The sequence below is a fragment of the Thalia democratica genome, chromosome 6, assembly GCF_965202585.1.
Source record: "Thalia democratica chromosome 6, ktThaDemo2.hap1.1, whole genome shotgun sequence".
Classification (NCBI taxonomy): domain Eukaryota; kingdom Metazoa; phylum Chordata; class Thaliacea; order Salpida; family Salpidae; genus Thalia; species Thalia democratica.
The window spans coordinates 62,315,613-62,339,610 of record NC_139170.1 but is presented as its reverse complement, the minus strand read 5'-3'; the positions used below and the strand labels follow the sequence as shown (position 1 = coordinate 62,339,610).

General features: G+C 23.0%; 1 protein-coding gene across 1 annotated transcript; it reads left to right on the top strand.

The window, feature by feature from the left end:
• Positions 1 to 6,348: 6,348 nt before the first annotated feature.
• Positions 6,349 to 22,037, top strand: LOC145839293 (uncharacterized). The gene is made up of 2 exons (XM_082946889.1): positions 6,349 to 7,095; positions 21,429 to 22,037. Exons 1-2 carry the CDS (start codon positions 6,349 to 6,351, stop codon positions 22,035 to 22,037), a joined length of 1,356 nt encoding a protein of 451 aa, XP_082803015.1.
• Positions 22,038 to 23,998: the final 1,961 nt, after the last annotated feature.

The window sequence follows — 23,998 nt, the reverse complement described above, 5'->3', positions numbered from 1 at the left end:
ATTTCAACATCTTTTTTAATTTTATTTTCTTACAGTTGTTAATCGTAAAAAAAAAAATTTTTAAACAGTAACAAAGAATAACAATTTAAGTTTGGCCTTTTAATCAACTTTTATACATGTATTAAGTAAGAACAACAAATAATTTAGTAAGCCTTATTTGTGTAATACAAATATTTGTTAATAATTAAGTGTTGCTAAAACAATTTCTAATAAATAACTATTTCTTTTAAAATAAAGACGAAAAATAAATATATATTATACAATAAAACTACATTAGTTTTAAAGAAGATATTAAAAGTAATTCAAAAAAAAAAGTTTATTTTAAAGGTTTATAACTTTAAATTTAAAAAAACTGCGATTTATTATTTATTGGTTTTATACCTTTAGAAATTTAGTTTTTTTTTTATTGTTTAAGTGTTAAACGAAGTAGTTTTCTTTATTCAAAACTGATGTTTTTGTGTAGTTGTAAAACTAAAATCATTGGAACATTAATTGCACGAAACAAATCAAAATATTTGTTACTAATGCAGCAAGCTAGTTTGTTATCATATAGTCTAACATTAAAGTCCAAAGTGCAAAATTTAAAACTTTAAGCTAACTTTAATCTGTTGCAAGAAACTTTTTAAACATGCAATAAAGAAGATTTAAATTTAAATACATAAAAGTTTAATTAAAAACTAGCTATAAAACTAATTTTTTTAAAACAACTTGTACTAAAATAAAAAGTTTAAAAGAAGCTTAAGAAAGTGAAAATAACTAATTAACTTAAAAGAAATATTTTTGTATAAAAAATAAGCTTTTTATAAAATTAATTTTATAAAATATTTTTGTACTATTTTGAACAATTATTGATCTTTTAATATATTTTGCTTAATAAATAATTTTACACGTATGTTTTTAATTTGTTTAGAATTTTTTTTTTAAAATTGCTATTGTCTATATAGCTAAAATATAAAATAAACAAATAAATTACAAATACATATTTAAAATAAATACTACTAAAAATGTTCTTTAAATATTCTTAGATATTTGTAAAAATATAAAAACTTATAACTATGAAAATTTGTCAACTAATAGCTGTTATCTGTTTTTTTAATTAAAAGGTATAATAAAAAAATCTTTTGGTTTAATTAAGATAATAATAAGTAAATATATTTTATAAAGTAAAAAAAAAATCTAACAATGACATTCTAAGTTATTTTCTTTTATTATAACAGTGAAAATTTTAATGAAATTAGATTAAAAAATATTTAAAAGTAGTTGTAGTGACGTATGAAACCGTTTTAAAGTAAACCTTTATTTAATAAAAATCTATAAAAAACTAATTCTACTTATAATTGTAATTCGTCTTCATTTCTCGACTTAATTTGTCATTTCAAAACTGTTTTTAACACAGTTAGACAATTTTATAGTTTCAACGTATTTTTCATTTTATTTTTTTACGGTTGTTAATCGTAATATTAAAACTTGAAATAGAAAACAGTAACCATCTAATTAACCCTTTTTAATCGAGTTTTTTTCATGTATTTACTAAGAATAACTAACAATTAGTAAGCTACAATTTAAAAAAATACTAAGTGTTTAAAAAAAGTATAATAAATAATCATTTCTTTTAGCCTAAAGACAAAGAATAAAAATTAAGTTAACGATTAAACTACACTAGTTAAAAAGAAGTTATTAAAATTATTAAAAAAATCGTATTAATTCAAGCATTTAGTACTTTATATTTGAAAAAAAATTATTTTTTTTTTGTTTTTTTACTTTAAGAAATTCAGTTTTTTAGCAATTAACGATTTTCTTAATTTAAAACCGATGTTTTTTGTAATCTGAAAACTAAAATCATTAAAACAAAAATTTGACAAAATAAAAGCATGATATTTGTTAATATTAAAGGAAGCTAGTTTGTTATCATATAGTATAAGGTCAAAAAATTAAATATTTTAAAATTTTCAAAACAAGTTTAATCTGTTGCAAGAAACTCATTATACATTAAATAATTAAGGTCAAAGTCTAAATACATAAAAAGTTAATTTGAATTTTATTAGCCTAAAGTTATTTTATAAAAAACAGCTTGTACCAAAAAAAGTTTCTAAGAAGCTAAAAAATTAATATTACTAAAAAACTAAAAAAAAATATTTGAATAAAAAAATAAACTTGTCACTAAAAAACGTTATATAAAGTAATAACTGATCAAAAATGCTATTAATTTTCCAGTATTTTTCTATTCAATAATAGATTTAACTCATATGTAAACATTTATTTTACTTATACTTAACTTACAATGACTAATAATTTTGAAACTGCTCTTGTATGGTACTGCAGAAGAACGCCGGTTTAAGTTAATCTTAAAAAAACAATTTGCTTGTGCGAGTTTATAGTGTAAGATAACATAACTCTTTTTTGCATGATATATCCATTTAAGTTTATACAGTTTTTATATATTTAAAGTTGAAATTTACTTATCGCTTAATTAAAAATATTTAACAATTTTAAATAATTAATTTTATAGATACCTTCTTAGATCGATAAATGAAAATATTTGTTCAGAAGAATTTTATAATATCGTAAAATAAATATAAAAACTGAAAACAGCAATCAATAAAAAACATAAGCTTAATTATAAAACAAAACAAACTAAATACCATTACATACTTTAGATAAATTAAAAGAAAAATTGTAAATTATTATAATTCTTACTTATTTTAATAAAAATAGTTCAGAAACTTTAAAGTTAAGTTTTTAAACAACTAAAATAAAATAATAATTGAATTACAAACTTTTTAAGCTATTATCGTCATTTGGTTTTGTAATTAAAAGATTTAAACTAAAAAAGTCTTAGTTTCATTCAAGCTATTTATAAGTAAATCTAACATAGGAAGTAAAAAAAATTGTTTATATTTACATTTAGTTATTTTTTGAGTTTAGTATTAAAACTTTATGAATGAAATTAGATTGAAAATTATTTAAAATTAATTGTATTGACGTATCAAACCGTTTTAAAGTAAATGCTTGTTTAACAAAAACATTATAGATTAAAACTCTAATATAAGTACTCCTTTTAGAAATAATTGCTCCTAAGCATTAAGTTTGTTGTTTAAAAACTGTTTTTAACACAATTAAATAAGTAAAATAAAACGATAAGAATTGGTTCTTTATTCGCTCACTATTTATATACCTTTTGTACATTTTATCGCAATTAAACTTATAACTCTGAAATAAATTTTCACACAAAGAGTTTAAGGTTTTTTTTTACTTCATCAGATAAATAATGCTTATAACTTTAGTTTACATTACAATATTAATTTAATGTCTCAAGCTATTTATTTTATTGTCAAAAAATACTTCAAACTATCTTACCTAACTAAAATTATATTAAGTCTAGTTAGAATATCAAAAAAACAATAAACAGCTCTAATTTACTATAAAAACGTTAGGCAATAGTCCGAAGAAGAAAATTTAAATAATTATTTTTGTTTTCTTATAATTTTAAAACTAAAAAAGTAAGATTAAAAGATATATAAAATAATATTAAATAAGTTATATTAAATTACTTTATTTGAATTTATATAATTAAAAAAAAAACTACTATGAAAATGTTCTTTTAAGATTAAAAACTTTTAATATCTAAGTTTTTTAATTTTTTTTAATTGTTAGTATAATTGTTAGTAGCTTCTTCGCTTATTGTTAACATTATAGTTTATTATAGTTGCTATGGTTTTTTTGTTACAACGTTTTTTTTATTGTGTTTTGAATCGTTTAAAATGATATCAAGGGAGAAAAAGCTAAGTCAGTAGTTAGTATAATTTTTTAAATTAAATGTTACTAAAATAAATAATTTATAAAATGCATTTTATTTGTAATCTGCATCGTTCTTAGCAAATTTTATTGTAAATGATATATATTAGCCTCTATTTCCCTTTCTACTTATACTAGTAAAAATCAAAGTTTATTAATAAATTTAGATTTAAACTTATCTAACAGTATTTTTAGTGACGTAGGATACATTTTAAAAGTTTACAATTATTTAATGAGAATTGATAATATACTATTCAATTATTGAACTTTACTTTGAAGAGGTTACTTGGTTATTTATTTAAAAATGTTTGTAACATAGTTGGACAAAAAAAAAATAAAACGACACTAAGATTTTTATAAATTTGCTTCCTATTTTATTACCTTTAATACATAAGCTTTTTAATAAAATGTAGTAAAAAAAACTAGCATTATATCAACAAAGTATTAATAACAATTTTATTAATTTATTTTAATCATTGTCTAAAAGTAACTAGATTCTTAACTTACCTAACAAATTTTAGATTGAATAAAAAATTGTTTATTCTATTATGTTTGAAAACTACAATTTCAGTCATTAAAAATTTATTAGCATTTTTACTCTTTTAGTTTAATCAATAAAATCAATATTTTCAATTTTTTCAGTAATTAGTTTTTTTTTTGTTTTATAATTATCATTTGGTAAATTAAACGTGTTCACTAATTTTTTTAACTAAACAATATAATAATATATAACGTAGTTAAACGTTTTTATACAATGATTGTTTTTTTATTTCAAACTCCAAGTTAGCATCTTAATTTTTGTAAAGTCAACTAATATAATGCTGAATACTAAAAGGTTATATAGTAGAAACTTATGTAATATTCGTAACATGATAATTAGAAGTTATATTATTAAAAAATAAAGTTCTAATTTTTTGTGTCAATCAGTAGTGTTTGTTATTATTAAAATCAATTAGAGATATTTTAATAAAAAATAAACAGTTAATAGAGTCATATTAAAACTTGTTTGCTTGCATAGACATTATTGAACAAATTTTCTTTATTGTAAGGTACATTTTGTTTATGTTTTTTAAAAAGTTTTTTTTTTCCTTTTTATAAAATTATCTTATATCTAAGTTAAAGAAAACTTTATAGGATTATACGTCAATTATATTAAAATGAATGCTTGTACACATGGTAAAAGCAATATTTGTGCTAATGCTCTAACTTAACATTTTTGTAAAAAAAAATTTAAAAACAAAATTAAAACTAATTATTCACGAAAGAACTCATACTGGAGAAAAATCGTTTAAGTGTGGATTTTGTGATAAAAGATTTGCGCATAAAGGTAATTTGAAACAACATATGTTGGTACATAGTGGTGAAAAAGAATTTCAATGCTTTTTTTGTCATAAAAACTTTTCGCGGAAAAGTCATTTAAAGCCTTTTTTAGCTACTCATACAAATGAAAAACTGTTTAAATGTGATTTGTGTGATAAACCTTTTTCAAAAAAAGGTTATGTGAAGATACATATGTTAATTCATGCTAGAAAAAAAGATTTGAAATGCGAAATTTGTGAGAAAGAATTTTACCAAATAAGTAACTTAAAAACTCATATGTTAAGTCACACCAAAATAAAATCTCATGAATGTGATATTTGCAAGCAAAAGTTTTCACGTAAGTGTAATTTAGTCAGTGACTTTAGAATTCACTTAGGTGAAAAACCTTATGGATGTGCAGATTGTGGTAAATGGTTTACACAAGTTTCTACTCGTAATCAGCATATACGTACTTATCATAAGAATTCGAGTATTGAACAGCAATCAGAACTAAAGCGTAAAATATACAGAAGTATTGTTTATGATTATTTGTTGTAGAGTAAAAACTATTGCATTGTGAATATTTTTTCTTTTATTTATCATATAGTTGTTTTATGAAAAACGTTTTATAACTTTTTAACACTATTTACTAAAATTTTTACTTCATAAATAGGTTTTAAAAAAAATAATTTTTATTTAAAATATAAATCTAAAAGATATAAAGGATGTTATATTTGTGCATGCCGACCCATTAATATTGATATGTATTTTTTACTAGTTAAATACTTGTAGATTGAAAAAAATAAAATGAATATAAATACAAATAGGTTTTATAAATGACAAAAATCCAAATTAATTTTGTAGTATAACTTTAAGATCTTATAAAAGGAAGCAATTAAAATTCATAATAATTGTCATTGTACGCAATATTTTATTGACTTGACGGCTTTTCACTAGTTAGTAGTATAAACATTATCCAAAAAGTCAAGAGCTAAAAGGTTTTCTGTAAGAAACAAGTAAAAATCTTTAGTGCTAATTTAAATAAAAATCAAAGAAAAATTTAAGATTTATGTTTTTGATTAATACTTATATATTATTTTTTTCATATTCCTAGAAAATTTAATACAACTGATTTGGAAATAGTTAGTGTAGTAAAGGGTAACTAATAGTTATAAAGTTAAAAAAATTAGAAATTTACTAGTAATAAAACCAACTTTATATAACTTTTATAGCTTCTAGTTTTCTATCTCGAGCATGGACACATGTAAAACTAACACCAAAACAATTGGTTGTGATGTTTGTGAAAAATCATTTACAAAAGAAACAAAATTGAACGTACAGAAAAGGATTCATACATTTAATAAACCGTTTAAATGTGATGTTTGTGACAAAAGTTTTACTCGGAAAAGTAATTTGACTGAACATACAATAGTGCATAGTGGTAAAAAAGATTTTAAATGTGAAGTTCGTGATAGAAATTTTTCACTAAAGGGTAATTTAAAAAAACATATGTTATTACATAGAGGTATAAAACAATTTCAATGTTATGTTTGTCATAAATGTTTTTTACGAAAAAGTAGTTTAAAGGCTCCTTTTGTTACTCACACTAAAGAAAAGCTGTTTAAATGTGATTTGTGTGACAAAAGTATTACAACTAAAAGTAATATGAAGAAACATATGTTACTTCATACTGGTATGAAAGAATTTCAGTGTGACATTTGTGACAAAAGGTTTTCTCAAAAAGGTAGTTTAAAAACTCATATTTTAACTCACTCTAAAGTCCGGCCATATGAGTGTGATATTTGCAAGAAGAAGTTTTCACAGAAAAGTCATTTAGTTGATCACTTTAGAATTCATTTAGGAGAGAAACCTTATGGTTGTGCAGAATGTGGAAAATGGTTTACAAAAAGTTTTGGTCGAAGTCAGCACATACGTACTCATCATAAGGAACTAAGTAAGGAACAACAATCAAAACTGAAGTGTAAAATACAAAGAAGCATTGTTTATGATTATTTGCAGTAAATCTAAACCTGGTGAATTTACTTCTTTATAATCCCTTATAAAAATTTATTAGTTTTTCTTAAATGAAATTGCTCAGATGTATAGCTATTGATAAACATTTGCACGTTTTGTAATTTATGTATTTATATTAGTAAAACATTTTATAAGTTATTCCTTTTCTAGTTCTTTTTTTGGTTTTGTTCTTTTTATATTAATAAATATTTAAATGAAACTGTTGTTGGGAACTTATTTAAACTTTTTTTTACTTATTTTTCTAGTTTGTTAGTTACACATAAAATCTAAATTAATGTTTATATTAGCCTGGTTAATAAAACAGAACTGTTTTATTAGTTAGAATAGTGTTCGTAAAGCTAATCGAATTCTGTGTACACCAAGGTGCATAATATAAAATCGGTACACCCTGAGATCTAATTTTGATAAGCGACGCTAGTAATGGGACTACGTAAACACTTTTATTAATGCATTTCTCCTTTAAAGTCTAAAATCAAATTGTATTTACATTCAAATTATGTAACCATTGAAGCTGAAATTTTCTATTTGATCCTCTTATTAATTAACCTCTTTATCTGTTTTACCTTATATCTAAATGGTATTTTAGTTATACGGCTTTGTCTTACATGTTTACAATTGAACACTTCCCCGCAGTTACTACAAATCCCCAGTTTAGTTATTTATAAATACTTCATTAAATACTAAATAGATACTTAATCTGACTCTATGTATTTTTCGTGTAATCTTAAAATTTCGTGCACCCCTATATGAATTTTGTGTACCCTAAAAATATCTTGCAACCCTAAAAAAAGTTTAGTGTGCACCATTGTACGCCTTGCCGACCTGTTAGTTAGAGTATAACTTATTGTTGATAATGTAAATAGTTTAATGAACAACTTTTTTCTTTAATGATTTTAAACTTTTGCTTTTAACTGTGAAAAAAAATTAGCTATAATTTATAGTATTGTTAACTGTTTTTTCTGTGATGAAACTGTAACTAGTACAATATTATCAATGTTAAATAGATTTATTTAAGTTTATTGATTTACTATAATGTTTTTTTATGATGGAATAAATATTATAAAATTTTGGAATATAGCTTTTTTCTAACTTGTTATAATACTACAACTATATTATATTTTAGTAGATAAACATAAGCAAACATAAGTACAGTAGATTTTATAAAGCAAACATCTGACATATTGTTTGATTTAGATATCTTAATAGTTTTTTTTATTAAGCATATAGCAAAAGCTAATAAACTTTTAAGAGTTATTTATTAGTTTGCTTAACGGAAAACTTGCAATATACCTCTGTATTGATTTTTTACAGATTTTCTTATTAGTTATTGTATCTTATAAAACTATTTTGAGCTTCATATTGAATACTTTGTAAATATGTATAAAATAAAAAGGTTATTGAAATAACTAGTTAAACCTTAGCTCATGGTTTCCTAAACTGAGCTAAGTAGCCACTTTGGGGACCTTTATAAATGTAGTGGACCATGAGCAGTAAAGAGGCGGCGTGGTTATAAATTGAAACTTACATAAGATATTCTGGAGTTAATGATGTAAAACAAACAAAAAAGTATTATGCTGTTTTAATGGTAGCTTTTTGATAAATCGTGTTGCCTCTGCTTGAGTTGCTTTTTTCTCGAGTTGTCTCTGCTCTGCTTAGCTTTGTTTTCATTTTTGTTTACAATCGCTTATTGAATGATACTTAAACGTGTACTGTTTTCGGGAAACTTCAATCCAGGTTATTTACCGCGAGATATTGATTTTGCTGTAGTTCTTGAAAAATTTTTGATTTTTTTAGTTCATTTACGGCAGTTAGCTAAAATTTTGCGGCTTTGTAGTGAGAAAAATGGTCGTTGTCTAAATTGAAGTTAAATAAGACATTTTGTTCTAAAAACAAAAAATGCTACAGATACCTTATTTTTAATTACAAAATTTTAAGGTGGTGCAACCCGACGCGACTCCCTGGTATTAACTATTACAACTTTTTATAGTTCTAAAACTATTTATTACAATCAACTTTTCAGTAACATTTAAATTATTAATCTAAAACGAATACTTGTTGACCAACTATTTAAAAAAATAAATATAGTTTTATATCTGTTATATAACTTTTTAAACGACTGTCATTATTTGAAGTTATTAATAATTATTTGTCATTTATATTAAATGTATTTTGATTTTTAACTATAGTAATAATTTTTACTTTATAGGTCCATAGGGGGGGTCCTACGGACCAATGTGTGTAATTATTGTTTTTCCAACATATGTTGCCCAATCGCCAAAAAATATATTTTGTTGGTTTCTCTGAATGAGAATCCGTTTTATCCTGAGTGTGCTAAAAATTATAAAAAGGAGGATTTTTGAAGTCTTAGTGAGAGCGGAGAACTCTTTTCTAATGCATATTCTAAAAGCCTTATGTATTCAATCTTTAAAGCCCAGTTTATGTAAGCAGAAAAAGTTCGTATACACAACTAGACGTTTTAAGTTCTTATATTACGTAATGTTAAAGTAGTTAATTTCTCGTTATATTTAATTTCAAAGTATAGTTTAAATTTTAAATTTTGACGCTTGTTTATTTTAGATTGTTTTAATTCTAATGAGTGTTATAAGTATACCAAATGTATATAGCATAAGCACTTAGTTAATTTTTAACATTCGATTATTACGTCATTTTATATTTCAAAACTTTAAACTTCAGTATAATTTTATTTGAATTTCTGTTTATTTTACCGTAGTAGTAAGATACTTTTTTGATGAGCCTTATTAGGAAAGTACTAAAATAGTTTTAAGAAAAATGAAATGTGTTCTGTTATATATTTTAAATAGGTTATGCACCGGAAAAAAGCTATTCAAATATTTACTATTCTATTAAACAAATATATTTTACTTTTTATTTTAAAAAATTTGCTAATTTTTAACACTATCTTTATCATTTTAATTTGAATGTTACAAACTAGGGAGTTTCTTAATTTGACAATGTCAATCGGCAGCACACCCTAAAAATAGACCTTGCGACGCCACTGGTTCGTTTAGGCTTCTTTCTATTAGATCTAGCTATTTACCAGTTCCACATTCTGCACAACCATAAAATTGCTTCACAGTGAATTCTAAAGTGTGTTACATATTGACTTTATATATCAAACTTCTTCTTGCAAATACCACAATCATGAATTTTTATTTTTGTGTCAACATATGAATTTTGAAATTTCACTTTTCGTAGAACTTTTTCACAAATCTCCAATTCAAAATGTTTTACTCCGGTATAAATTAGTATGCGTTCCTTTACGCTAATTGTTTAAATAAGACTTCTGCCAACTTAAACATTTGTAATTATAAATTTTAGTATTTAAGCATATTTAAACGATATTTTTTAGTGTAAGTAACTAAATTACATTTCGTATAGCTTTTCTGAAAAAAAAATTTGTGACTTATATGACATTGAAATACTTTTTTACTACTATGTTTTATAATATGTAGCTTCAAACAATTTTATTGTGAAAACTTATTGCGACCAACGTGACATTAACATTTTTTGTTATCGTTATTAATCAGCTTGTGTCAGTTTAAGTATTGCAAAATTGTTTTTACCAACAACACATTGGAAATTATTTTTTACCTCTATGCACTGATTTTTTTTTGAATCAAACTTACTTTACGAGTGAAAAAATTGTTACAAACATACATAACACTTATATGAATTTTCTACGAATTGAATTCTTTTGTGTTTATTTAAGTCTAATTGACTCGAGAACTCTTTCTGACATAACTTTTATGCTCGAAACTTACATTCGCATATCAAGTTGCACAGCGCTTTCTGAATCAAATGCTAACAAGCTTATTTTTCTGAAAAAATAAACGACTGCATTTGAACCTTCTGCTCAAAAAACATGCTAACAAGTTCATTTTCTACAAACAAAATAAAAACAATAATATACTTCTTTTAAGCCTTCTCCTGCTTAAAAATTGCGTTTAATAAATGCTTTCATCAAAAAAACACATCATATATTGTAAATTTTTTGAATCAAATACAACTTTTTCAGTTAATGCTAATGGTTTTTATTTTTATACAAAGATATTAAAAGCTAATGACAGACTAGCTCATAATACAAAACTAATTTGACTAAACAAGTTTTAAATCCTTCTTCTTCAACACGAAGTAATAAAATCATATAATTTTACTTTAAATATTAAACTTCCAAGAACTTATGCGACAGTAGTTTAATAATTATCTATTTTGTTACAGTGTCGTATGTGCTCTGTGTAAAACCAACACCTACAGAAGAATTTGAGGAGCTCATCGATTTTACAACTTGTTTCTTTATAATCTACTATCATGTTTACTAACTACTAATCATGAAAGAATTACTTTAAAAATATTTTAATTTGTTTTGTTGATACACACGATGGTATAATTAATATTAACATTTCATTTACTTCATCAACAAGTGATTACGTTTAATAAATGATTGATTCTTGTTTAAGTGTTTTTTGTATGTTTTTAGTACTTTTAATATCGAAAGTATAAAATAAAATTCAGATAAACATTTTTAGTTAAACTATTCTAAATAAAATATATTTCCTAAAGATTGAAACAGTTCTTAAATTATATTCATTCTAATTTTAAAGTCACAACTATATTTGAATCTATCTTTAACATATTTAAACTAAAATAATTGTTATTGAATTCGCTACTTGTTGCCCTACGGAGGTACATTGTTTAAAAAAAGCGTTTACTTGATTACTTGTAGGTTATTGATTTATATATTTTACCAGTATGACGCCGTTTAATAAATTACGTATTGCGTACTATGACAGTTATTTTAAATTATCGAGGAGTTATGCTGCTTGGAAGTTTTAATAAAACATCATATATTTATACTACATAACTAGATTGTAAATCTGTAATACGCCATACGCAATTAGTTTTTATCTTCATTCAAACAGCTAAAATAATAATATAAGAATTTCGTTAACAATGTTAAATATTATTAATCATCCAACATAAAACAACTAAATTTTAAAAGAAAATTATGTAAACATAATGCACTAGTTTTTATCCAACATCAAGTAGTCATAAACATCATCGTATTTTACACTTCAGTTCTGATTGTTGTTCCTCATTTAGTTCCTTGTGATAACTACTTATGTGAATATTTCTATTAGAAGCTTGAGTAAACCACTTTCCACATTCTGCACTTCCTTAAGGTTTTTCTTCTTAATGAATTCTAAAGTTGTTTACCAAGTTTCCTTTCTTTTGAAACTTTTTCTTACATATATCACATTCAAGAGCTTTTATTTTGGTGTGACTCAACATATGTAGTTTTAAATAAAATTTTCTCAATAAACATTTGTTACAAACATCACATTGAAAGATTTTCGTTCCAGTATGAAGTAACATATGGTTTTTCTATAGTGTGAGTAACTAGGTGTGACGTTAAATGACTTTTCCGTGGAAGTTTTTTATGACAAACGTGACATTGCAATTATTTTTTACCACTATGCACTAGCATATGTTTCTTTAAATCACCTTTTCTTACAAATTTTTTTTTAACTTATTTTGATTGTAATCTGAATTAAATGTTCTGAAAGGAAGTATGCTTAAACAGAGATGTTTTAAATTAGTAGTATTTACTAAACTGTTTGATTTTAAAAGTATTTATTTAAAACTACAATTAAGCAAGATCCTTTGTTGTTTACCTAGTTAGAACAATTTGAAAGAAAAATACATTTTATCAAAAACTTTAGAATTGGAAAATTAAACACAAAAATATTTAAACTACATTTTAAAAGTTACGCGGTAAATCTACAGCACAGCTGTTTATTCATTGATTAATTTGTTAATATTTTATAGTCGGTTAATTTCTATTTTCTTAAAAACTTGCACTAATTGTTTTTTAACTTGCACAGACAAACTAGAATAATGGAATAGAAACAAACATTAATGAACTTAAATATATTTTTTTTACTGTAACGACATAATTTTTAGAACTAACCTTTTTAAATAAAATTTATAAAACACTTATATTATCTAACAAACCGAAAAATTCACACATCGACAATTTCATTTCATTTGTTAAAGTCCGAGACTAGTCAAACCTTGTCTTATTAATCATTTTAGTTTTTTGTTTACGACTGGATTTAGTACTTATGTTTATATATATTTTTTTTTACGTTTACATTTAATCTATAAGAAAAATATTTCTTTTATTATAATTGTTTTATTAATGTTACCTCCAATTAATTTTGCAGACACTTTTATTACAATCATTAAGCGACTATAGATCTTTTATAGCTTTCAATGTTCTGTTTTTAATAACCTTGAAAACAATGTAGAAAAAACGTCTCCTTATACCTTCATAAGTTAAGAATCTTCTATTTTACAAATTATAAAATCTTACTAGTTTATTTTTACATATAAGTAGTATTGTTTATTTTGTCTTATATTGATTAACATTAAAAGAAAAAAAATTTTTTTTTATCAAAATGTAAATTTAATTGTTTATCTTTATCAAAGTTAAATACATTGATTTTCTATAACAAACTTTTCTAAATAGTGCAGACTAATGTTATAATTATTATTGTACTTGTGTTTTTTTGTTTTTATTATTTTTAATTTTGAAAATATTCTATGCGTGCGCCTGTGTTTTTTTTTTTTTTGATTGTTTTGTAAAAGAATTTTATTTTTAGTGAGAATTAAAACATACTTGAAATAGTATGCTATATCAAAAATACTAATCAATTCCTGTTTACATTTTTTTAGTGACTATGTTAAATTTTTTAATTAATAAAACTAAGCCTTATGTGATTTATAATGAAGAGTTGCATTTTTTTTGAATTTATTTTATAACTATTTACACAAAAAAGCATTTAACAAAAACAAAACTTTAACTATTAGTAAAAATAACTTTTCTAAAGTTTTCTTTTGATTTAAATAAATAATTTTTTCGATTTTTAGCTTATAAAATAAAAGTTTTTTACTTTGTTTCTTGCATATATTCACATACATACAAGATTTTGTCGATAATATTTACCTCGTGACAAAACATTTCGACAAAGTATTTTAATAACCTACATTATAATTATAATCATGACCATCACGAGTTTTATAAAAATAATGAAAAACTTAACACTAAATTTAAATAAAATATATAGAACTTTTAAAGTTTTGCATTTAATAATATATACAATAAAAATAAAATTTTAAATGATTTAAAAATATTAGTTATACATTTACGTTATATCGTTCATTAGTAGTGCACTAGATATTCGACTAAACAAGTTAATCATAAACAATACTTCTCTGCATTTTACAATTCAGTTTTGTGTAATATTTTGAACTTGGCATATAACCGGCATATAAACCCATCCTAAGTTTTATAAGTAACTATTGTAAGTTTAAAAAATTGAGAACAAGATTAATTTTACATCTTATACTTTTGATATAAAACTTTTCTCTAATGTATATAAACAATATTACATCCTCTGTAAAACGATTATATTCTCAAAAAATATATATAAAGAGATAAATTCCACTAGTTTATACCTCATATCAGATAATCATAAACAATGCTTCTTTGTATTTTACATTTCAGTTTTGATTGTTCTTCACTATTCAGTTCATTATGATGAGTTCGTATATGATAATTTCTAGAAGAAGGCTAAGTAAACTATTTTCCACATTGTGTACAGCCATATGATTTTCTCCTATATGAATTCTAAAGTGATCAACTAAACTACTTTTAATTGAAAATTTCTTCTTACAAATACTACATTCATGAGCTTTTTCTTTTGTGTGAGTCAACGTGCGTCTTTTCAAATGATGTTTGTGCATAAATATTTTTCACAATCTTCACATTCAAAACCTTTTGATCCAGTATGAATTAACATATGTCTTTTTACGCTATTTTTCATAGTAAAACTTTTATCGCACAATTCACATTTAAAACGTTTTTCTTTAGTGTGAGTAACTAAATGAGGCTTTAAATGACCTTTCTGTGAAAAGTTTTTATGACAAACAAAACATTGAAATTCTTTCTTACCGTTGTGAACTAACATATGTTTGGTCAAATGACCTTTCTGAGTAAAACTTTTGTCACAAACATCACACTTAAATAGAATAATAACTGCATGAATCCTTTTATGTACGTTCAAGCTTGATTTACTCGTAAAGTATTTTTTACAAACATTACAAATAAACGTTTTTTTGTTTGTCTTACAAATATCCATGCTTATTAAAAACAAACTAGATACTATAAAAGTTAATTAATTTTAGTCTTATTACTTAAGATTTTTTTATTTTAAAACCTTCATAACTATATTAAGGTTCATAAAAATCTCTAAATTACTAGTATTAAAATAATAATATATATAAAAGTAGTATACTGTTTTTAAGAATAATAAATCACTAAAGTTTTGTCATTAAATTATAAAAAACATAAAATTTAAAACATGTTTCCTACACTAAATCTTTTAACTCTTTAAAAAATCTAACGATACATAATACGTTAAGTACTAATAAGTTATTCAATAAACTAGTTTAATCAAATTAAAATACCTAATAACTGATTAATAGCAACAACTAAATAACCTATAGCTTTACAAACCCCGTAATTTATAGTTAAAAAAAATCCAAATTGGTTACTAAGCAGAAAAAACTTATTAAAAAAAAAATAAAAAATCAAATAAATTTTGCATTAAGCATTTTGCCTTAAGTGTCGACAATTTTAACGTTTTAAGTAAAGTTAATAAGTTTTGTGTAATATAACTATATTTTGTTCAATAACTTCTAAAAAATCGGAGCTATTCTTTTAGAAAAATAGAACTTATCTTTCTGTAAGTTATAACTGTAAACTAATTATGATTTTGTTACTATATTAATTCACATACTAAATATAAAAATCTAAAAAGCTTAATCAATATTATAATTTATAGCTGAAGTCAAAATTTAAGCTAATATAAAAAATTAAGTCTAAAGAAAAACTTAAATCAAAAAAATCACAATAAAACTAAAAAGTTTAGTCTAAAAGTCAAAATAAACTGACAAAATTTAGACCATAAAGTCACGGTAGAACTGACTAAGTTTCAATATAAATAAGTCACAAAAAATAGTGACTAATATATTTCACAGTAAGTAATATTAAATTTATTCTAAGGCTCTTAAATCTTAATTACATAACTGAAAAAGACAACGTTTATTAATTACTAAGATAGAAAAGACCAGTAACAAGCTTAATGTTTTTAGGAATTTTTAACGTAGTGGTTTGCAAAGGCATGCCATTTGAGTTTAAATGTGTTTTTGTTATTTATGTGTTTTTCAAATACTGCAATCTTTATGGCAGGTTGTAACACAAGTTTGGTACTATTTTTTTTAAGTTCAAGTAAGTTGTTTAAGTTCTGGTAAATCGATCGAAACACTTCAATTATTAAAAATAAATAGGTTCTTAGAACTAAAAGACCGTTTGAAAAAAAATTACAATTATATTAACTATAAAGTAAAAATTATTAATAAAAATAAAGTAACGATGCCTTACTACCTTCTTTCAAACAAAAAGAATGAAACATCGAGTTTGCAATTCAAGATAAGTGATTTTTTTAATGGTTTAGAACGAAGAATGTTGACTTATTATCATATGCAAAACTTGTATTATAGCTAAATGGAAACAACCTTGAGCTAAGAAGAAGTTTATCTAGAATAAGAGGTTCGAACTATTTGCAATCTATCCACATTTCAAAAACTCTGTTTTAAAACTTAAAGTACCATTTCTAATTTACTAAGTTAAACTATTTGTAACCGTAAACAGTTGTATGTACCTCAAGAAACTCGTTTTATAGCAAAAGTAGGATTACACCTAGAGAATTTGAATATGATTCCTTTATTTCATTAATCATTTAGCTAAAAACTTGAAAATTAAAACAACACCACACTGTAAAAAGGTAAACATTTTATACTAAATTAACTGAATCAGTCCTTATATTAAATAGGTAATGAAGATTTATATATCTAAATGCGTTACAATGAAGTAGTTTAACTATATCATACTGAAAAACATATGCAATCAAGTTTTCTAAATATTTTTTTGACAACTTGTTCAAAATCTTCATCCGTACAAAAGTTAATGCTAACGCAAAATTGACTTATTACAAAAATGACCAATTAAGCATTTTTTAATGTATCCTGCTGGAATTTCGTATTTTTTACAACTGTAAAATGTTTGTAAACATCCAAGTTTTTTATTTAGTTTGTTTGGGTTTCACATATTTCTCAATAATCACCTTGTTACTTAAGATTGTTGTAAAATTCGTTTAAAATAAAAAATATTTAATCATAGTTTATGACGTGTACCACAGTTATTTCATAATTCGAAACATTAGTTCACTTATTTCACACTTAACATGTTTCTAGAAATATGTTTGAATAATTGCAACTTATAGCGTACTTGCAGAATTTACTAATTGAGGCATATTTTAGTATTTATTTAAGATACAAATTTAATAAATGATGTGAGCATAGAAATAAAATAAAAAAATTTACAATTTTTGGTGTTTGACAGACATAAAATTATACAAACTGAACGAGCAAAATTTGTTTTTTATTGTCAATTAAATAGAGCAACAACAAGACTATTTTATATTCTAATTCACTCAGTTTTAAATAGTCTGTATTTAATATTTTTCAGATATATATAAGATGTTATAAAACTAAGTAATGTAAATTATTTTTAATGTAAAATCTAGTTTTTTCGTTTTACAAAACTTCGTAGTAGATTATTGTCTGAGCTTAAGATATTAAACCATTGTTTTAAGTAAGTACCAAAAAGCTATACAAAAAATATAGTATATTTAAATGTAAACTTAGTTTAGTTTCGTTAAAATTAACTTATTTAGCAAAAATTAAAAATCATTACTGTTTTGATAAAAGTTTATACTTTAAAGGTTGTCACGAGGTACATAAGGCTAACTTATTTTTTTGTTTACTGATTTTATTCAGATAATTTAAGTATTTTTGAATAAAACTCTCCGTTGAAGATTTGTTGCTTTATCTTAACGAAGTATAAGTTAAAATATAAATTGAAAGCTTGAGAATAATTTTTGAATTCTTTCGAAATATATTTTGTAGAAATATAGTTTTAGAAAGTTAAAATATAATTTTATTTTATTTATCACCAACACTTTTTTGATTTTTTTTTATAATATGTATAATATTTGAATATCATATAGCAAATTTGTATATTTATTCATAATAATATTTTTTAAGCCAATACAAACTATTTGTTTTATACAAATTAAAATAATAAAATCTTAATACTGAAAATATTTAATTAAAACCTTGAACTACTAATGTTATAAGTTTTAGTTAATTAATAGTGCAAACATTGTATATTAATAACGCGATGTTCAATAACACCACACAATAAAAAATACTTATTTGTTTTTAATAATGACTATTTTAAAAAGTAACCTTGATATTGCGTCCATATTTTTTAACCAAAAAATAGTGAAAGTTAAGTAAAAACTTAGTTTTCTTACCTTTGGTATGTACTAGTGCAGTTGTCTTCAAGGTGTACACTGGTGCAGAAAGTTGTACACTAGTGTATACAAGTTTGTTTTAAGATGCACGAAATTAACTTCGGGGTGCACGAAATTTTTAGTGTGTAAAAAAGAAGTAAAGTTTGTTTTATTTGTTTAGTTAAACGATAAGTTCAACATTGTATTGAAATTCAGCCCTGATGATTTATTTTGAATTTATTTTATTAATATTGTTTATTAAATGATAAAACAAGTGCTCAAAAAAATTGGTCTGAGGACCCAGTGTACAAAGGAACCTTTCGGTTATCGAGTCGTACACCACACGCTTATAAAGTTTCTTACGGGCTATTACACATAGTGTTTTAATAATTTAAATTTTTAAATATTTACTAATAAAATAATCAGTTAAACAAAATGAAAAATGAAAGAAAAAAAAACTGAACGAAAATTTACTGAATTTTGTGTTTAATATAAAGATAATAAGTTTATAATAACCTACCATGATCTTGCTTAGTAATATAAAAACAAATATATATATATATATATATATATACATATGTAAATTAAATTTAAAAAGGAGATATACAACACTAATAGCAAAAGTATTATTAATAATATTAGCTATTTAGGTAATTGACTACTTAGTATTCTGAAGGCAAAGATCAATTTAGTTGAAAAATTTTCTTTTAGAATAAACAAACAAGTTGTAAAGAAAAAAAACAACAGTGATTTCTTCTTAACTGGTCAAACATTGTCGAGATTAGGGAATTTCATTAATCAGCCACAAAAAAAAGAGTGGAACCATAAAACCTATAGGATATCTAAAATGTTAATTAGTTTTTTTAACGAATTATTTTTTTGAACTTTTTGTTTTAAATTTAAAATAACTTCATTAATTAACTCTACAACTAATTTTAAACATATTAAGATAAATATAATATAAATTATAAAATGTTTAGTGTTTAGTAATACAGAACAACATCCATGATACTTAACATACTTAGGAAAACTCTGTACAGTTTAAAACTTTTCAAACTCTCAGGACAACTCAAGCTGGTTTAAAATTTTATACTATCAAAGACCAGCTTGGTTATTTTACTAAAAACTGAGTTTACTTGCAACGTTGTTTGAAAATATCAAGCTAGTTTTTTTTTAAATCTTGAATGAGACTTAGTTGTTACAGTTTTAATATTTTTTAATATTTTGATATCTTATAACCAATTTTGATCAAAAACTTGATTTCTTTTGTTTTAAAAATTTAGTTGAACTTTTATATCTACTCATTATATAAAATAAATTTTAAAGACTTGAAATAAACTCTTGATAACTTTAGGCACTTTAAGGTCATTAAATACAGTTTTTAGTCACTTAAGATAGTTTTTTTTCTACTAAAAAGTAGCAACCCTGTAACAATTGTTTAAAAACAATTTAATGCTATTAAGGGTAAAATCAATATCTTAAAACGAAATTGACCAATATAAAAAACTATTTATAAAACATCTTTTGGGTATCAAAGCTAAAAACAAATAGTATATTAGTATTAAATTTCAGCAATAATTTAAAATTAAAATCATTATCCTTATAAGAAAAATTAGTGGTACTTTGTGAACTTTAAATTTATTAGAGTATAACAACACTTCTTTGTAAATATGTACTAAACAATACTCTTAAGGTTTAAATAGTTTTACACTTAGTGTATTTTTTATGTTTTAAATTTCACATTTTATAGAAAATAATGTTATTAAGATTTATTTTGTTTATATTAGTGTGTTTATTATTATTTTAACTAGTGAATAAAAAAAATGGATAAATAGCTTGTAATTTTTTTTTTCCAAAGTTACTAGAACTGTAAGCTTTGTGTTGGTTTTTGAAGTGCTAAGGTTTTTTCTGAATATTTCAAAGTGGCTAATTTTTTTATTGATTTCTTGCAAACCTTTTGCTAGTTTTAATATTATCTCTAGTTTCAGGCTTATTTTTTTGGTTTCTAAATGTGGTTTTCTTAAAATTTAATCAATAATATTTAGTTTTTAAGTTTTTTTATTTTAACAAATAACATATTTTTTTCAAAAAATTGATTGTTTTTATTTTGAAAAAAAAAAAATTATTTGTTAATTTTAGGATTGCCAATTTTCTAAATTAATAATATTACTTTTTTTTAATAAGTTAAGTATTTTTTTTGTATTTGTGACTGCCAAACAATAAATCATGCGTCTTTATTTATTGAACAAATAATTATGATTTATTTAAACACTTCAATTATATCGAAGCTAAGTATACGCAAGTATACGAAAAGTATGTGTTTTTTCAAAATGTAAATTACTACTTCTGATCTTTGATTTAAACCAAGCATTAAGCTGAACACTGAAAGGTTTAATAGTAGATAATTATTTAATAAATGTTTTTTTAATTCGATAATGATAATAAATATTACAAAAAATGTTGTAGTTTTTAATGTTTATTAGCAATGTATACTATCAGAAAATTTAACTAGTAATACTGAAAACACGTTAAAAAACATCTTTAATACGATAATGATAACTTTTTTATGTTTGCATATTCAATAGTAAACAAACTTTTGTGATTCTGCACTACTAGGTTTTAGTTATTAGTTTAGCTCTTTATATTCCTTTGATAAATATTATTATTGTAAATTTAACGAAAATTTAATAGGTATGTATGTCAGTTAACATGAATGCTTGTACAAATCATAAAATCAGTATTATTACTGAAGCTTTAACTTGTCATTTTTGTGAAAAAAGTTTTAAAACGAAATCAAAGCTAAAAATTCACGAAAGAATTCATACTGGAGAAAAACCGTTTAACTGTGGAGTTTGTGATAAATGTTTTGCACAAAAAAGTAATCTAAAACAGCACATGCTAGTACACACTGGTAAAAAAGAATTTCGATGTTATGTTTGTCATAAATACTTTTCACAGAAAAGTCATTTAAAGCCTCACTTATATACTCACACAAAAGAAAAACTTTTTAAATGTGAATTGTGTGATAAGAGTTTTACTATGAAAAATAGCGTAAAAAGACATATGCTAGTTCATACTGGATCAAAAGAATTTGAATGTGAAGATTGTGGAAAGATATTTATTTACAAACATCATTTGAAAAGCCACTCGTTAACTCACACAAACGAAAAAGCTCATGAATGTAGTATTTGTAAGAAAAAGTTTTCACATAAAAGTAGTTTGGTCAGACACTTTAGAATTCATTTAGGAGAAAAACCTTATGGTTGTGCAGAATGTGGGAAATGGTATACTAATGCTTCTAACCGAAATCAACATATACGAACTCTTCATAAGGAACTAAGCAAAGATCAGCAATCATCATTGAAGTGTAAAATACAAAGAAGCATTGTTTATGATTACTTGATTTAAGGTATACACTAGCCCATCTTTCTTACTTCTCTTTGAGAAAATAGTTGTTTTTACGGAAAATGTAGTACAGTTTTTGTACATTTTTGACAAAGTTATGTTTTAGAAGTATGAGTTTTAAAATTAAAGTCGCTTGCAACTTATAGTGGTATAAATGTAATACTAATTGCAACCAACATATAAAAACTCATCATAAGAAGCTGAGTACAACACATAAACTAAAACTTAATTGTAAAATACAAAATAAAATGTTTATGACTAACTGGTCTAACCGAATTTCTAGTACTTTACTTCTTAATTGTAAAAATTAAACGTAGAATCATTGTTTTTAAATCTATTAAATATTTGTATTTATTATATTAGATAATGCAAATCTTTGAAAGATTTTTATATTTTTTTGTTAAATTAGTGTTAAGTTTTTAGTGTTTAAAAATAACTTGTATTAGAGATGTTTATAAGTTGTTTGTAGTTTAATAAAAAAATTTCTTGTCAAAGTATTTTACACGTGGTAATTCTTATCCACTAAAAGTTTTTAATACGTGAATATGCGCAAGAACCAGTAAAAAACTTTTATTTTATAAATTAAAGTTTAAATAATATATTTATTAAAATCAAAAGAAACTATCTGAACGTTTTCTTTTACTAATAAATATTGTATTGTTTTTATTAAACATTTCCAAAATAAACATTAAAATATAATGCGATTTTGTATTATAACTTTATAAATGCTTTTTAACAATAAAATAAAATAAACAAGAATCAATAAGTTTTTTTTAGCATAGCATACTATAACAAGTATGTTTAAATTATTTTACAAAACAAAAAATATAAGACTTATCAGTATAGAAATTTATTTCTCATAGATCAAGTTCAAAACGAAAAGGAAAAGCACACGCATGTGATATTTGAAAAAAGAAACACTAATTAAAGTAAACACAACAACACAGTACAATATTAATTATAATATGTTGGTACGCTTTTTGATAAAAAATCAGAAAAAAAATATTAAACAGTAGTAAAAAGAAATATTTAAACTTGTATTTTAATAAAATACTTTTTTTATTATTAATCTGTATAAAACCGAAATAAAACACTACATATATTAAAAAAAAAGTAATTTGGTATATATCCTTATATGCTTTAAATTAAATAATTTTAGAAATTTCTAAACGAATGTAGGTATAAGTAGACGTTTTCTTTTTTATAAAGATTCTATTATAAAGGTTAACATAAAACAATACAATGCTTTAATCTTATAATAAGCTATAAAAAATCTTTAATGCTAAAAGATTGTGATAAAAGTGTTTGCATGGTATCGTAAAAAAATTATAACAAAATATATGTTATTTTATAAAAAAAATATTAACGTAAGAATTTATCAACTTCAGTACTAACTTTAGTCATAACTACAATGTTATGGATTTTAAACAAAATTAATTGTGAATTTTAAAAGAAATCATGCATTACAAAATTATTTATGTAACAACGTTAATTAATTTTTGTTAAACTTTTCATAATGCTGGTAAACTTTAATGTTAAACTTTTGTAATAAAACTTGTTTTTTTTTATCATCAAAAAATTTACAATAATTTTAAATTTATCATGCAAGTAATACTTACAAAGTTTCAAAATAAAAACTTACAACTGTTTTTTGATTATTGTTAAAATAAAATATATCAAGTCTACAGTACAAATAAATTATGTTCGAAAAAATTTATTTGACCTTACAGCGTATATATAAAGTATACATATATAACGTAAATAATTATTACGTTTATCTTTCTAGTCTACGAAACGAGAGTTTTGGATACAATATCAACAACCTGAAAAAAATTCCCAATATTTTTTGAAAATATTTTGTTAACTTTCTAATTAAACCGAAAGACTTTTTATACGTTATGATACAAACTGGTAAAGGTTGTATGCAAGTTTTACGATTAAATATTTATTTGTTAATAAAATGC

What these genes read in the sequence shown, in the direction of transcription:
- LOC145839293 (XM_082946889.1), top strand. Translation starts at nt 6,349, where the DNA reads ATGGACACATGTAAAACTAACACCAAAACAATTGGTTGTGATGTTTGT. An exon ending in GTAAAATACAAAGAAGCATT is followed by an intron (nt 7,096 to 21,428) that starts GTTTATGATTAT and finishes ACGAAATCAAAG; the next exon opens with CTAAAAATTCACGAAAGAAT.